We start from the raw sequence: 15,347 nt of genomic DNA, 5'->3' as shown, positions 1-15,347 counted from the left end.
CAAGCAGAGCCTGCGTGTATAAGGAACAAAATGTCAAATTTATCTTTGGTTTGAATTTCTGCCATTAAATATTCTAATTCAAGGCAAAATATCCCTCTGAACACAGGGCAGACATAATGACCAAATGATGATGCTGTGTCAGCAGCCTGGACCTCTTCCCAGCTGGCTCCCTGGGCTACTTCATAGCCCTCAGCAGGTATCCAGCATGTTAGATCTTTGGTAATAAGGCCAAAGATACATGAGCATTTCAATCTGTGGCTTCTGGACACCCAGACAAAAAGATATTTGATTCTACTCACAGATATCAAACTAAATATGCTAAATTCTAAAGAGAGCTATTTCAGGAGTCTCAATTAGTCTTCAAAATGGAAAAGCTTCTTCTGTACTTATGTAAAATATAATATGGCATATTTTACTATTTGTTACTTCAGAAGTTTTTAACACATCATCTTAACACCTCCACATCTATAAATGTATACTGCAGCAGAAGCCATATTAGGCACATCTTATCAAAATCAAACCCTATATTCCTGTGGCTCTTACCACCATCATACCTGGCATCTAGGGAGGACATATGGTATCTTTGGCCTATGGCTAGACACCTGGAGAATTCTACTGTTATCCTGAATATGAAGGTGGTTGGGGATGGACGAGAGGAGGAAGGAAAAGCAGGCAAATGTAGACTTGAAAGAAAGAACGTTCATGAAACAGTGTAAATGACAAGTGTGCAAGTAAAGATCAGCCAGTTTCCTGATGAACTTCACCTTCATTCTGTATCCTGAGATGACAGTGACAGGAAGCATGACAGCAGATAAAGCCATGTCACTGTACTCTCTGGGGAAGCTCCTGCCATTCTGGCTGCCCCCTAATCTTTTTTCCTGGCTCCTATTCCTTCTAGTACTGACGTCAGATCTTTGATTTTTTTTTCCTGGATATGCCTAATACAAGCTAATTTTACCCACTTCCAGAGACTCATCCTTATGTCCATATCTCCCCAAATGTCTTCTCTAGTTCTGAATTTTGCTGAGAGCGTGATTTTCAGTTGTCTACTGACTCTCCCACTTGGGTGTATAAAAGAAACTTCAATCTTCACATGTCAACTCAGGGGTCATATCTTATTCCCAGTGTTGGGTACATGGTAGACACTTAATACATTCTGCGGAGTTAAAATGAATAAAGAAAGATCAGAAATGATTCAAGTGGCCAGCGACAGGGCTTCTTAAATAAACAATGGTACATCTACTCAACAGAACATGATACGACTATCAAAGAAACATAAACAAATGAGGGGCTTTCTATGTATTAATGTGGAAAGGCTGCCAGGATTTGTAAGTGAAAGAGCAACATACTGTATTATGCCACCTGCCAGGCTCTGCAGAAAAGAACACTGGAAGGTCATGTCAGAAACTAATAAACGTGGTTATTACAGGCTGGGGGCAAGGGATATATATAGAAGCTGGGGAAGGCGGGGGTGGGAATTTTCAGTGTATACTCTTATTATATTGCTTGATTTCTGAACTGTGTTCATATATCACCTATTTAAAACAAATAGTAATAATTTTTTTTTTAATGAAACAAGTTAATTCAGAGACAAAGGACAAGAATCCCAGGATTTGAAGTTTTCAAATTAGAAATCAGAGTATTAAAAAAATCACTTTGTGCCTCTTCTCCAATGAGCTGCAATTATTATCAATTTGAATGTCTTACTTGTTAGCCACCAAGCGCATAACAGTCCAGTCCTTTGGAAACATCTCTGGGCGTATCAGTATTCGGAATACCGTAAATATCTGCAGCAGGAAATCCTTGGATAGGAAGGAAATAGACCATTTTACTGAGTTGTTGTAACTGTCCACACACACACACACACACACACAGCACTGTTGTTAGCATTTCTAAAGCAACTACAGGAAAGGGAGCCATGTTTTTATAGTTCACCAGGAGAAGGAATCATTGCCCTTCCCATTCTCAACACCCAAGTGGCTTGCTACCCTTCCCAAATGTTCTCTTCTTTTCTTTCTCATACACGGTGGAGATGACTTTTTATTCTTCTTCAGAAGCTCTAAACATTTAGGTTTTATAAATAAAGGGGAAGACTGGTTGAGCAGGCAAATATATTCTTTCTTTTTTTAAACATTTTTTATAGTTTTTATTTATTTTTGAGACAGAGAGAGACAAAGCATGAGCAGGGGAGGGGCAGAGACAGAGAGAGAGGGAAACACAGAATCTGAAATAGGCTCCAGGCTCTGAGCTGCCAGCACAGAACCCGATGCAGGGCTCGAACTCAAGAACTGTGAAATCATGACCTGAGCCGAAGTCGTACACTTAACCAACTGAGCCACCCAGGTGCCCCTCTCTTCTTTTATTATGGTGTCTTAAACATCAGAACTTTTTGTATCGAGAGAACTATCAACAGTCCTTCCCTTTAAGTGTCAAATTTTAGAAAGTTATGTTCATTAAGAAGTATTTTAAGTGAACATCCTTGTTTCTTAGAGGACACTCAGGAGATGTAGTATTAATGGCATGCATGTAGATTTACAGAATATGCGTGTGCTATGGAGAATACACTCAAACAAGGATGTGTGCTAGGCTGAGCCCAATGGTGAGTGTTTAGTAGCTATGACAGTGTCAAAGAATTCTTCACAGAAATGTCATGCCAGAGGGCAGTGGTATTTACTAAGGTGTTATCTTTAAACTGATCACCTAGAAACACTCTTGACAAGAGGCTATTTCCAGACACAGAAATGCCTCTTCTTAAAACATTACAAGAGATAGGGTCCCAAATGCTGCAGCATTTTATACTTAAAGGGGACTCAAGGAGATAACACACTACATGTAATGAATGACATACAGCATGTGCCCAATCAGAAAGAGATTGGTTCAATCTAGTTTTGATTTAGACTTATTAACTAGAAAACTTAAAAAATTTTTGGTAACCTTAAGCCATGCTAGGAATATACATCTTGACACCAATCTGACTGAAGTCAACAGTATGGTGTTGTTTAGAAAAAACCCAAAAAAACCAACATATTTTGCAACATATACGCAAAACCCAACAACACTTTATGTGAAATGTGTAAGCTGCTTGAATATAGGATTATGGTTGTCATTCATATCACGAGAAGATAGATAGAATCTGAAAATATAAGGAACATCTGGTGGCTGTGTGTGTGTGGTTTTTTAACATACTCTAACAGCTTTGATCAAGCCCATAAATATTTTGAGAAGGATTTATTTTAGCTTCTTTGGCATCAGCACACATACATTGATATATAGTATGTGCCGTGTGGAAATGTGCCCGCTAGGTCACTTGTCTTTAAACAGCCAGACACATTCTTCGTATGTAGGCAGAATCACCAGAGATGGAGTTTCCCAACTCAGAGTTTTCCATTGCAGGTCAGATCATTTGGGGAAACACTGCATATTCTAGCCTTCTCTTGAGAAAGTAGGTCATTAGCATACTAAAACTGTGGAAGCCCTTTTTAATGCATTTCTAAAACTTTTTCCACAAAGTTTTTCAATTTATTCTTTTGGGTGTCCCAGACATGAATATATTATAATCCCTGCAAAATAGGATGTTTGCATTTACCTTTCAAAGAATTCAATCCTACTTCAGTTTCCTATCTTGTTGTACTTGCTTAGACAGAAAAAAAAATCATGAAGGTGAGAAGTCATGTCTCACAGTCTGTAATTACTTAGAAATAGTTGAAATAGTTTCTAAAACATTGAAATTTCATCTTTTCTCCTCAAAACTTTTAAAGAATTGGAAACTGGAGGGAGCACCTTAGCGCTCGGGTGTGTATATGGGAGGAGGTAAGAGAGAGGGATGTCAGTTGCACAGAGTAAAAAAATCGACTGAAATGTTGTCTACCTTCTAGGCTGGCAACTTTGGTTGTTCTTCTTTTGCAACGCTGGGGACAAAGGGACAGTTATTCCATGTGTAGGAGTTGGGGGACAGACAACCTGCTTCTGTGCCATCTTTTTCTTGTTTCCAGTTTCTTACAAAATAAAAGGTGCGGCAGCATGGGATCTTGTGCCAATGCTCACGGATTGACCTAAATCTCTATTTCTCCTGAGAAAACTTTTGAGTGTCTCAAATAGCTCTCTGTGGTATCCATGCAAGCTTCACCTGCCTTCATAGAGCCAAACACATTCACTGTGGAAATCTTACAATAAAAGTAAAGAACATTCCATTGAAAATCAGAAAATCTAGATTTTAATCCTGGCTCTGCAATTAACTAACTCAATGACCCTGACAATTTATTTGACCTGCCTGGAGCTGAGCTCTCATCCTTGGAACTCGTGGGAACTTTAAGGTCCCTTGTAGTTAAGGGTGATTTTAAAAAGTTAATATGATCCCTTATATATTCATATAATAGACAAAAATGTTTCCTTATTTCTAAACTGTAGGCTATTGTTTCATCAGATGGTAACACAAATACCTTCTACTGTAGCACTTACATGTAATTTAGCTCAGTGACTATTTATTTTCAACTGCTTTGTAACAGGTTTCATTTCCAGTACTTAAAGCACTAACATTTGAATACTAGATTCTTTGACNTGTTTCCCTAAGCACTTTTTAGCTCTGATCATGTCACTGAGTAAGTGCTTTTGCATAGATATACGAAATTATTTTGCACACCTAACAATAACTAACAGATCTTTCCCATAATTTAAAAAAAGAACACTGCCACAGTAATATTTCTGTTTGGATAGCAAGAAGTAAGGGTTTCATATGCCACTGTTTGAAAATTGGTAGCCTGGGGGCAGTTTCTTTTTTGTTTATTTACTTCAAATAGCACAACACGTAACTGCATTACTGGCTTTATTCAAATCAGGGTTCAAAACAAGAAAAGAAACAAGGAGGTGGAACATTACAGAAGCATGTTTTCTGCAGTGCAAGATGTTCAAGTAAGCAAGTTCATATGAAAATCAAAACGATAAAAAGTGCCATACTCAAAAAGAAAAGAAAGCAGTAGCAAATTTTTGTAATCTTAGAAATTATCACTAACATTTATTCACTCATAAATATTGGGTGCTTTCTTATGCACCAGGCACTGTGTTAGATGCTGGGCTACATGTAGAGGGGTAAGTTATAGTCTGTTATTTATTCATGCAAGAGTATTTCCAGAGGGCCTGTGATACATCATACCACAATCAGCCGAATGTGACACCAGCCTTGCTGGAGCTTAGGGTTTGGCGGGAGAGATGAATATAATTTAAAACCCACAGAGATATACGCCTGCACTACAGACGAGGGTTAAGTGTGAGGACCTTGTAGTCCAGGGAGTCCAGGTAGAGGGAAAAGCACAAAGCAGGGCTCCTTGTACTGCAATGGGGAGTGGCAAAAAGTGGGAATGAAAGATAAGGGAAAAATAAAAAACAGAGGCTAGACAGAGACCAATCAAAGATAAATACATAGATGAAAGATGAATAAAAGGTAAATAAATTTCATTCTTTCTTCATGGTAAGGAATGTGGAAATTTATCCTGACGGCGATGTGAAGACCCAGAGAGGTCTCATGCGGCCGTGTTAGAAGATTAAATGTATTTTTACCTTTGTTTTCTCACTGTATTGTACAAAAAATTGTTTTGTGTTTATACAGAAGACTGTGGTATCTGAACAGCACCGAACAGAAATTAAGTTTATGAAAAAGAATTACTGAGACACAGGAGACGGAATTCTAGGATCATGAAACAGGAGTTAGGAACTCAAGAAAATAAAGCATAGACAGACCAAGACATGGTCTCCTTATGTCAAAAGTAATGAACAGGGACAGAGCCTTCTAGGAACACGTTTCCTTTACTTATGATTTAAAGTAGAGTCAAATACTATTTTAAAAATTTGCCACAAACCTCAAATACGTAACACCCTTGATATGGGGTTTGAATTCAATTAAAGGGTGCTAATAATCATTATCACAGTGAAATTCATACCCTTAAAGCTGAATAAGCACATTATGCAAAAGTAACTCCCAAGTGGTCTTCAGTCTTCAAGAGCTATGCAACTAGTTTTTCTATAATAAGGTAAAGACTACATGCTGAAATAATTGTATGGAAAAAGACGGTTTGTGAGGTATGCAGACATTTACTGAAGGGGTTGTTTCATTGAACAAAGATACAATGTTGCAGGCTCTGTGCTTAGGACGCAAAGCCATGGTCCCTACTCTCATAGAGCGTAGTCATCAAGGAGTCAAGGAGACAACAATTACAAGGCAATGTTGGATGCTATCATGAATAGGGGGGCGGTGGGTACTGTATTCTGTGAATGCTTCATAAAGAAAGAGATTCCTGAGTTGGGTTTTATAGAAGGAGCTGAAATCAGCGAAGGGATTAACAGGGGTACAAATTAAGCAATGCAAGTGAGTAGTGGTGGAACAGGCATGTCAGGTAGACCAAAAAAAAAAAAAAAAAAGAGAGAGAGAGAAGACAAAAAAGATGCAGAGGAATTAAACCCAAGTAATTTTAAGTGGCTGGAGTGAGATGTTTGAAAGAGGGTAGAGGGTAATGAGAATGGAAGGTAGACTGAGGACAGGGATGATATGGCAAGGACTGGGTCTTGTCCCACAGGGAAAGTGAAGTCCTCAGGGCTTTAAAGTTGGACTGTGACTTGATCAGATATAATCTTTGAAAGCTACTGGGCCAGTATTTGAGAGACAATGAAAGGTTACAATAGTGCTGTACTTAACTTCCAGAACATGTATAATCTCTCATTTAAGTAGGATCCCCACAGTTCTATTTGAAAAGTCATAATGAATAAAGGAGACTCACTGCTCTCTCTGTACCAGAAATACCATGGATATGGACAAAAGTTTAGCCCTCAGTAGAAGGTGGGTGTATAATAAAACATTACTGACTATAGAAGGAGGAAAAGAAAAGCCCTAATCACTTCCTAGTCTTGCTTTTGTTCATTTCTAAAATAATGCCATTCTACAGTAGAAGGAAAGGACTACACAATGCAGAGTACCAGCCCGTGGGTCCTTGGCCTACACAGTTCTCTTGACACTGTGACTCACATCACTCACACATAGCACCGAGGACCAAGGAGAAGAAATGGCATGCTGTTCAAAATGCCAGACGCCACCCCAACAGTCATGCTGGAGACGCCCTGATTCTTCAAGCAAGAATGGAGTTAAAACACCAATAATCTTAGTAAATACGAGAACTACATACTTTCAGAATTTGTTTTCATTTAGAGAACCACTGTGAAATGCTAGGCCAAATCTTTCTTTGACTTGATAAGAAGAAAGAAAAAAGCAGCGATGCTAGAAATAAAGAACAACAAAAACATTAACTGGAACATCCCAACATCTAATTTTTCAGTATTAATGAAGATTTAAAGTGCATGTATCCCAGTTCCACTTCAGGAATTCATTCTGCAAAAAAAGGGCACAAGCCCGTAGAGACATGTGTTATCACAATGTTCACTATACTCTTTCCATTGGCAAAAATCAGAAACATCCTGCATGCCCAGCAAAAGGGGGAATGATTACATTTTTCAGCATCCATATAATGAGATTCAGAAGAATAAATGATGTAACAAGCTCTATAATACTCATGAGATAATACAATGTGGAAAAGTGCAACTACTATGAAAGGTATGATTCCATTAAAAAGAAGGGTGTATCTACTATAAAAAAAATCTATTAGGATACAACCTTATGTGTTAACAGTAGCTACCACTGGGGATCAGAATACATGTATGTGGAGGGGAGGGGGACATATACTTTGAATACTTTGAATACTTTTAACCATTAGGTTAAATGGGATTTTTAGTGTCTAATGCCAATAACAGTTATAATTTCCCATGGACTATCCCTTTACAAAGCTCTACCCTTCCCTTATATATTATGTATTCCATCCATAATCTAAAGGTAGATAAAAAACCCCCAAATAACTCTCCTTCCACTAAATTGGACTTTCATCTCCACTTCATGACTGGAATCGCCTTATTACATTTAAAGATTTGGCAAATGAAATTATATGCAATTTGATTGCAAAGATTTTGGTTCTTAACAAATGTAATTAGAGTTTAGGGAAAAGTTGAGTTGAGCTGCGTGAACAAAGAGCTCAGATGTTAATGTACTTTCAGGGCCTCTGAATTACTTCCTTGAAGAGGGGTTGGGGAGGAAGTTGGGGGGCAGGGTTGGCCGGGAGGAGGCATTGCAGGAAAAGTGCTTAGCGCTGCATCTGGCCCCTTAGCAGTGGGGGTGGTGGTGAGGAGGTGATGTCAGCCATCATCACTGTTGTTTATATACATCCCACTCATTTATAACATAATAATTAAAATGCTATTAATAACATTAAAGCATTAACAAAGATTGTCTTGCTAATTTTGATAGCCCTAATGTCTGGTGACGGTGCTCAATATATGTTTGTTGAATCAAGTAACTGTCATTTGTAATAAAATAATAATAGTGCCTACCTCAGGGGGTTCTCCTGAGGATTCAGTGAGTTAATATTAATCAACCTTTTAGAACAGTTCCTTGCATGTGCTAAGTTTTACAACTACACAAATGTTTGCTGTTTGAGGTCCTCGGTTCTTTACCACAATAGCAAAAGCCCTAAGGGTTCTAAAAACACTGGTCTTATAATCCATTTGGCAGCAAAACCTGACCTGAACTATTTAGTCTTTGTTTAAGCCTACCTAGAGTGAATATTTTTTAAGTGCAGAAATATTAAGAGTTTTGATTAGAGTGGCTATCCCCATATATAGTATGTGCACCCTATTACCTTTCTGAAATGTCAAAAGATTCTAATTTCTAAAATACACCTGATATTAAGAACTTTGGATAAGGGACAGTGGACCAATGTTAGTATCTTTGAAAGATCTTGTAATTTAAATTTCAGTAGCATAAATAGTGATATTGGGCTTTTAAGAAAACTGAGAACAAGAAAAATCTGTTAAGAGGTGATATCTGAACTTTTAAAATGCAGATTAAAACCAGATGAGTAATTAGTCTTTAGTAAAAAAAAAAAACAAAAACAAAACCTTTCACTTGCCTTCACCTGTTACTCCCCTTTCATTCTTGCACAGGAACATGATCTTCCTCCCAGTCGTGAATGCTTCTGTCCCCTCTGCTGCCTTTGCAGGGGACCTCACCACCCTTACATTTCTTACTTACAACTTCAGCTTCTCCTCCACCAGCTCAAATCAGCCATATTTAAACATGCTTAAGTCTCCTCCAATAGAAATATTTCTATGACATCCAAAGTCCTCCTTCAGGAGACACCAATCCTCCCTTTCTTGAAACACGGTATACATCTATTGTATCTTTTTCTTCTTTCATTCCTCAATGCATGACAGCTTGGCTTCCACCCTCACCACTGCATTGAAATTGCTCATCAAGTTCATCAACAATATGAATAGACCTTTTTATGATCTCACCTCACCTCCTTATAGTAGCAAGCACTGTTCACCACTTTCTCCCCCTTAATGCTTAGGATTCTATTTAGATCTCTTCAATTCCATACTCTACACTCTTCTCACATGTTCACATTTATTCTCATCTCAATTACTATTCATTGGCTGACAATTCCCAAATCTACAACTGCAGCTGAGCTCTCTCTCTTGAACTTCTGACACTGTCTATAAGACATTTCATTTTAATGTCCCTCAGGTGACCAAACTCAAGCTGAAACTGAATTTATGTTTGCTCCCAAACCTATACATCCATACCTCCTTGGTTCCCCATGCAGTGAATGGCACTCACACCTGGCCAGCTGTCAAAGAATCTGGGACTCATCTTCAATTCTTCTCTCTCCTTCACCTCTTCTGTCATCTTTTATTATGAAATCAGTTACTAGGACCTGTTAATTCAACTTCCTAAATGACTCTAGAATCTACCATCATGATCTCCTTTCTTTCAGGCCACAGTCATCATTAGCACAGACTACTGCATCAGTAGTACCATCAGAACATGGTTCTGCCTCCTGTTTGACCTTGGCTAATTCATTTGTAATAGTGCAACCAGACAGGTCTTTCTTAACTGAAATGGGATCATGGCTCTCCTTTCTTTCTTAAAACCCTCCACAGCTTCCAGATGTCCTCAAAATAAAGTCCACACACATTCTCAGAACATTGTATCTTACAACTCTCGTCCACATACCCTATATTCTATCAAACAATCAACAAATGTTTCTTGAGTGCCTACAATGTGGTGAGCATGTTCTGGGATCTGAGGATATAACAGTGAACCAGTTGAAGCTTTGGACACCAAGGAGCTTATCATCTAGTGGCTAGGGGTTGGGGATTCACCCAAACAAATAAACTAAAACATTCCAGATTTGAGTAACTGTTATAAAGGTGGTGCAGGGAGTGTGTGATGTCAGCACATTCTAGGGACTTTAGGTGGGAGATTTAGCCCAAGGGAGGTCCAGCACACTCCTACTCATCCTTAGGTCTCAGCTGAGACCTCCCTTGGGGACTTTTTCTCATGTCATGAGTTTGGGCTGGCAGTAATTCTCAGATGCTTTGGAGCATTGTAGGGTTAATGCCTAGTCCCTCTCTGATTTCTCCCCCTACAGAGACTGGACAATTTGTTCCTAGCTACGTAATAAAACCAGTAGTTCTTAGCATGCCTGAATTTTTCAATCAATATTTCTTGAAGGACAGATGAAGTAATTAAGAGCATGAAAAAATTTTCCTGGCCTGAAGGTCCAGTTAATTTTGAAGTAGGAAATTTTGAAGAGGTGGATTGCTGACTAAAATGAGGAAGGGCCATATAAAACACTGCATTCATTACTTCCATTTGCTTTATTATTATTAATGTGAAAAATAAGACATAAAACTCAGTACCTAGATTAAATTAACCATGGTTTTCAATGCATGCTTCTAGGCTATTTTTCATTCCCAGGCTCTGAAAAAATAACTATCCTTTCTTATGTGAAAGTTTGAAATATGAAGTCATAGACTTCTTATGTAAAGCCTAATAGTTCCTTAACAATGTTACATACTCAACTTCTGAAGAAAGTTAATAACTGCACAATTATCTTCCTTTTTAGCCACATGGATTTCTGTATGTAGAGCAGGTATCTTCTAAGGTCCTATATCTGTTTTTAATTCTAAACTCAAGAATGAAAGTAACCACAGAAAACAGACTTTTAGGCATGGGTAGATGTCAACTGACTGACTGCTAGAGAGATTACATCTGCCCAAACTCAAACTTTTTGTTTCATGATTCAGCCTGTCATCTGCTGTAAGGTAACTAAAAGATTCTTCTGAGATCATGCAACATCTTCCAGGCAGTTAAAAATCAAAGGTTAAGTGACTCTTGTGCATGATATATATTAAAAAAATCTACATATCTCCCCCTGAGTTGCCGTGAAGGCTTCTGGTCATGCAAACATTGTGGCATGACTGTTCTTTGGTCCTCTAATTCTCCACCATATGGCATGTAAGTATTCTTTCCATTACGATGGAAGGTTTACCTATGAGGGTACCTGGAAAACTCAAGATATGGAAGAGAAATAAAAGTAAATAAGAACAGATGACAGGTCATTCCTCCAACTGAGGACAATCAACTTCTAAGCAGTTACTGAACACCATGCTGGAAGTGCTGAAGTTCCCTGGATCTCGGGCAAGACTGAATTTTTATAAACTTGGCATCAATATTTTCTGTTGAATGCCAGCCTGTCACACTAACACAGCACAGTGATTAGACTGTACCTCATACAGAATATCAAACACAACTCTGCTTTTCCAGTCCAAACGCTGTAGCCAGAATGCCTCATGTGGTTTTAGAGGGATGTAATCAAGTAACAGATTTATGTATTCTTCCTTATTGTCTATAATGCCAATATTCCTAAGTTTACCTAACTAGAGTTAGTCTGTTTGCTTTTGTCTCATTAGGTCAGTGGTTGTGCTTTGAGTTTATTGGATTTTATTGACAAGTTATTTTAAAGCCTATATCCATGTTTCAAATAAAAGTTAATTGCTTTGCTTGAGTAGTTGAAAATCTTAAAGAGTCAAGATAGACATGCGGATGAAGGTGAGAAGAAAAAAAAGCTTAGAATTTAACAAAAACAGGTAGGACAACCGTCAGGAGCTATTTGAACAATGATGAATGAGAATAAGGAAAGCTAAAATGATATAGGAAATTTTAAAAAATATGTCACTTACCCTTAACTCTTCCTTTGTATTGAAACTATCAAGAAGTTGTTGATAATGTCTATCTGTCATTTGTCGTAATAGGGACAGGAGACAAGCCACAAACTCACCCTAGTGTAAAGAGAAAAAAAAAGCATAGTTTTTAGTAAGAGTAAAAATGAACATCAACAACTTACCTTGAACTGCCCTCAAATAGACCATTTAAAAAAGCCCACAAAGATCTAAAGTCACTCTGTGAAGTCTTTTTAATCTAAACTAACCATAATATTACGGTCAAAATAATTGGATGAATGCCCTTTACTTGGTATACATGCGTTTTCAAATAAGAGATTTTTTTTTTTTTAACTTGGGTGGATGCTTTTCACTAGGAAACTAACTTCACACACTTAAGGCAAGACCATTTACTGAGCATTTACTATACCATCATTCATTATTTCATTTGAACCTCATTATCAATGCTATAAGGTAGGGGGTATAATATTTATTCAAAGAAGATAAATTGTAGCTTCAGTGGGCTAAAAGACTTGCCCAAAGTCACATTACTAAAAAGTGGAAGAGCTAGAGTTATCTCTACGTCTTTCTGACTCCAAAGCTCTTCCAGTAACTTCATGCTCATTGTTGAATTCACATAATCTCCTCCGACTCATTTGAGTGTGGTCTGCTGATCTGCAGGGTGTAGAGAAAGCTATACATTACAATGCTGGTTTCAAACACCTTTTAAAAATAGTTATTAAAAAAATAAAAATAGTTTGTAATCCTTTTCTGCTTTGGTGCTATGTGATTGACTCCTAAAAAGTCCATCTTTAAAATAATAATGAAAAAAAGTAGCATCCTTAGATTTGAAGACCTATAAAATTGCTATCACTTGCATTTCCCAACATAAATCTAATTTAAAATATCTGTGCTTTGATGCAAACTTTTTTGCTCAGCAAAAAATGTATCTACTTTTAATGAGAACAGTAACATTTTAAACACTATGAACACAATAGGAAGGGCAATCAGTACTGACTGTAAATTTACAAAAATGTACTTTAACTGGGAATTGGGGTGTGAGTGTGCGTGTGTGTGTGTGTGTGTGTGTGTGTGTTTACGTGGAAAGAAACTACAGGCTCACATATAAAATTAGAGACTAAAACCTCTCAGAATTGGGATTTTCCAATGGAGGCAGCTACGTCAGGACAGTCAAATGTATCCCTACCAGCTGCCATGGGAGGCCTGAGGATGCTACTTAATGACAGGACAGGGTGACCAAAGATGCAGGCTGGCTTCTTGCATGAGGATGAACATTTGTAACACACAAGTATGACAAATAATAATTCCTACATGTTTATTAGGGCAAATATTTAAGAAACTAACTAATAAGGCTACCAGAAATCTATCTTCTAAGCACAACATAATACTTTGTTAATGAACAAAGAAATTCTTGGTACTTAACACAAGACATGGAAAATTTAGGTGCACAATGATTAATATTTTAATGCATGTGTGTGAGGAAACAACCAACAGCTAGAAAGAGTATCCCAAAGGACTGAGAGAACAGTCCCTGGTTCTAACACAGGGCTGGGAATAGTGCCTTTTCTCGCCAGCAAGCTTGGAAATACCTTGCCATTATTAGGGAATCAATTAGAGTACTAAAAGTGATCTTTTCTCAGTGTCAGGGAAAAATTACTCGTAGAATAAATGCTGCTCTGATCCTACCTAAAGACATTCATAAGCAAGGTGTGAAACAATCAAACAGTTCCTAAGAAATTTAACCTCATGCCAAAGCAAAGTTCAAAGCTATTTTTAGGAATTAAAAAAATGCACTTTTCAACAAGATAAAGTTCATAACCTCTGGCATTCAATTAAAAATTACGAAGCATACAAATAGCTGGAAAATAATGATACAAATGAGGAGGAAAAAATCAATTAAAACAGACCAAGATAAAACATAAATAATAGAATTAGCAGTCAAAAGCATTAAAAAAGCTATTATTACTGATTTTATATATTCAGGAAGCTAGAGGAAAGTTTGAATATGTTAATTTCAGACATGAAAGATATCAAAAAGATTCAAATTGAACTTCTAGAGATGAAGACTATAATGTCTGAGATGAAAATTTACTTAATAGGACTAATGGCAAATTACACATGTGCAAAGGGTAAGATTACTGAACTTGTAGACAGTAGAAAGTCTCCAAAATAAAAACAAACAAAGAAATAAAGAAAAGGAAAAGCATTGTTGAACTATAAGATAACTTCAGGTAGCATAATATAAATATAATTGGAGACTTTAAAGAGGAGGAGGAAGTAGAAAAAGTAATTGAGGAAAGAAGAAGAAAATTTTCAGATTCTATGAAAACTATAAACGTATGTATCAAAAAATGTCAACAATTCCTATTCACAAGAAATATGAAAGAAAATACACAAAGGTAAATTATAATAAAACTGCAGATAGTCAGAGATAAAGAGAAAATCTTAGCAATAGTCAGTGAATAAAACCACATTATATACAGAGAAACAAAGATTTGGATGAGACATATCTCATTAGAAACAATACAAGCTGGAAGAACAAGCAGCAACATCTTTAGAGTACTGAAAGAACAAAAATAACTTCAATTGAGAATTTGTTACTCAGCAAAAATCTTTCAAAAAGAAAGCAAATAAAGACTTTTCAGACATTCTGAAACTTAAACATTTCACTACTTCTATTCAATGCTGTATTGAAGGTTCTAGCTAGTGCAGTAAAGCAAGAACTAGTTATAAGGCATATAGAGAGGAAAGGAATAAAAAACATCTGTCTTTATTCACAGACAACATATATGTGTATATAGAAAATGCGACTAAATCTATAATGAGCCACTAGAACTACTTAAGTAAATCAAACAATGTCTGAGAAAACAAGATCATAAATTTACCAAAACCAATTTTACATATGAGAAATGAGTCATCAAAAACTGAAATTTAATGTAACAGAATTTATAATACCACTGAAACATAGAAGTACTTAGTCATATATATGATAAAAATATGTTAAAATTTGCACACTGAAAATCAAAATAGTGACAAGAAAAGTTAAAGATGACCTAAATAAATACAGAGATATACTATGTTCATGGATTGAGAGATTTCATATTGTTCAGATATCACTTCTCATCGAATTGATATAAAGATTCAGTAAAATCCCAATCAATATCACAGTGGGCCTTTTGGAAGGTAGAAAGTGACAAGCTGATTTTAAAATTCATGTGGAAATGCAAAGA

The 15,347-nt window shown here is 36.9% G+C and overlaps 1 protein-coding gene across 1 annotated transcript in view; it reads right to left on the bottom strand.

Moving 5' to 3' along the window:
- The window catches only part of DOCK4 (dedicator of cytokinesis 4), a 429,867-nt gene that overhangs the window by 78,854 nt on the left and 335,666 nt on the right, over window positions 1-15,347 (bottom strand). Inside the window, 2 exon segments of the mRNA XM_077775067.1 lie at window positions 1,708-1,802; window positions 12,118-12,216. Of these exon segments, the coding sequence (XP_077631193.1) occupies window positions 1,708-1,802; window positions 12,118-12,216 (194 nt within the window).

Source organism: Crocuta crocuta, unplaced genomic scaffold, assembly GCF_008692635.1.
Source record: "Crocuta crocuta isolate KB4526 unplaced genomic scaffold, BGI_CrCroc_1.0 scaffold47, whole genome shotgun sequence".
Taxonomy (NCBI): Eukaryota; Metazoa; Chordata; class Mammalia; order Carnivora; family Hyaenidae; genus Crocuta; species Crocuta crocuta.
The sequence above is the reverse complement of the archived record's forward strand: the minus strand, read 5'-3'. Positions and strand labels throughout refer to the sequence as shown.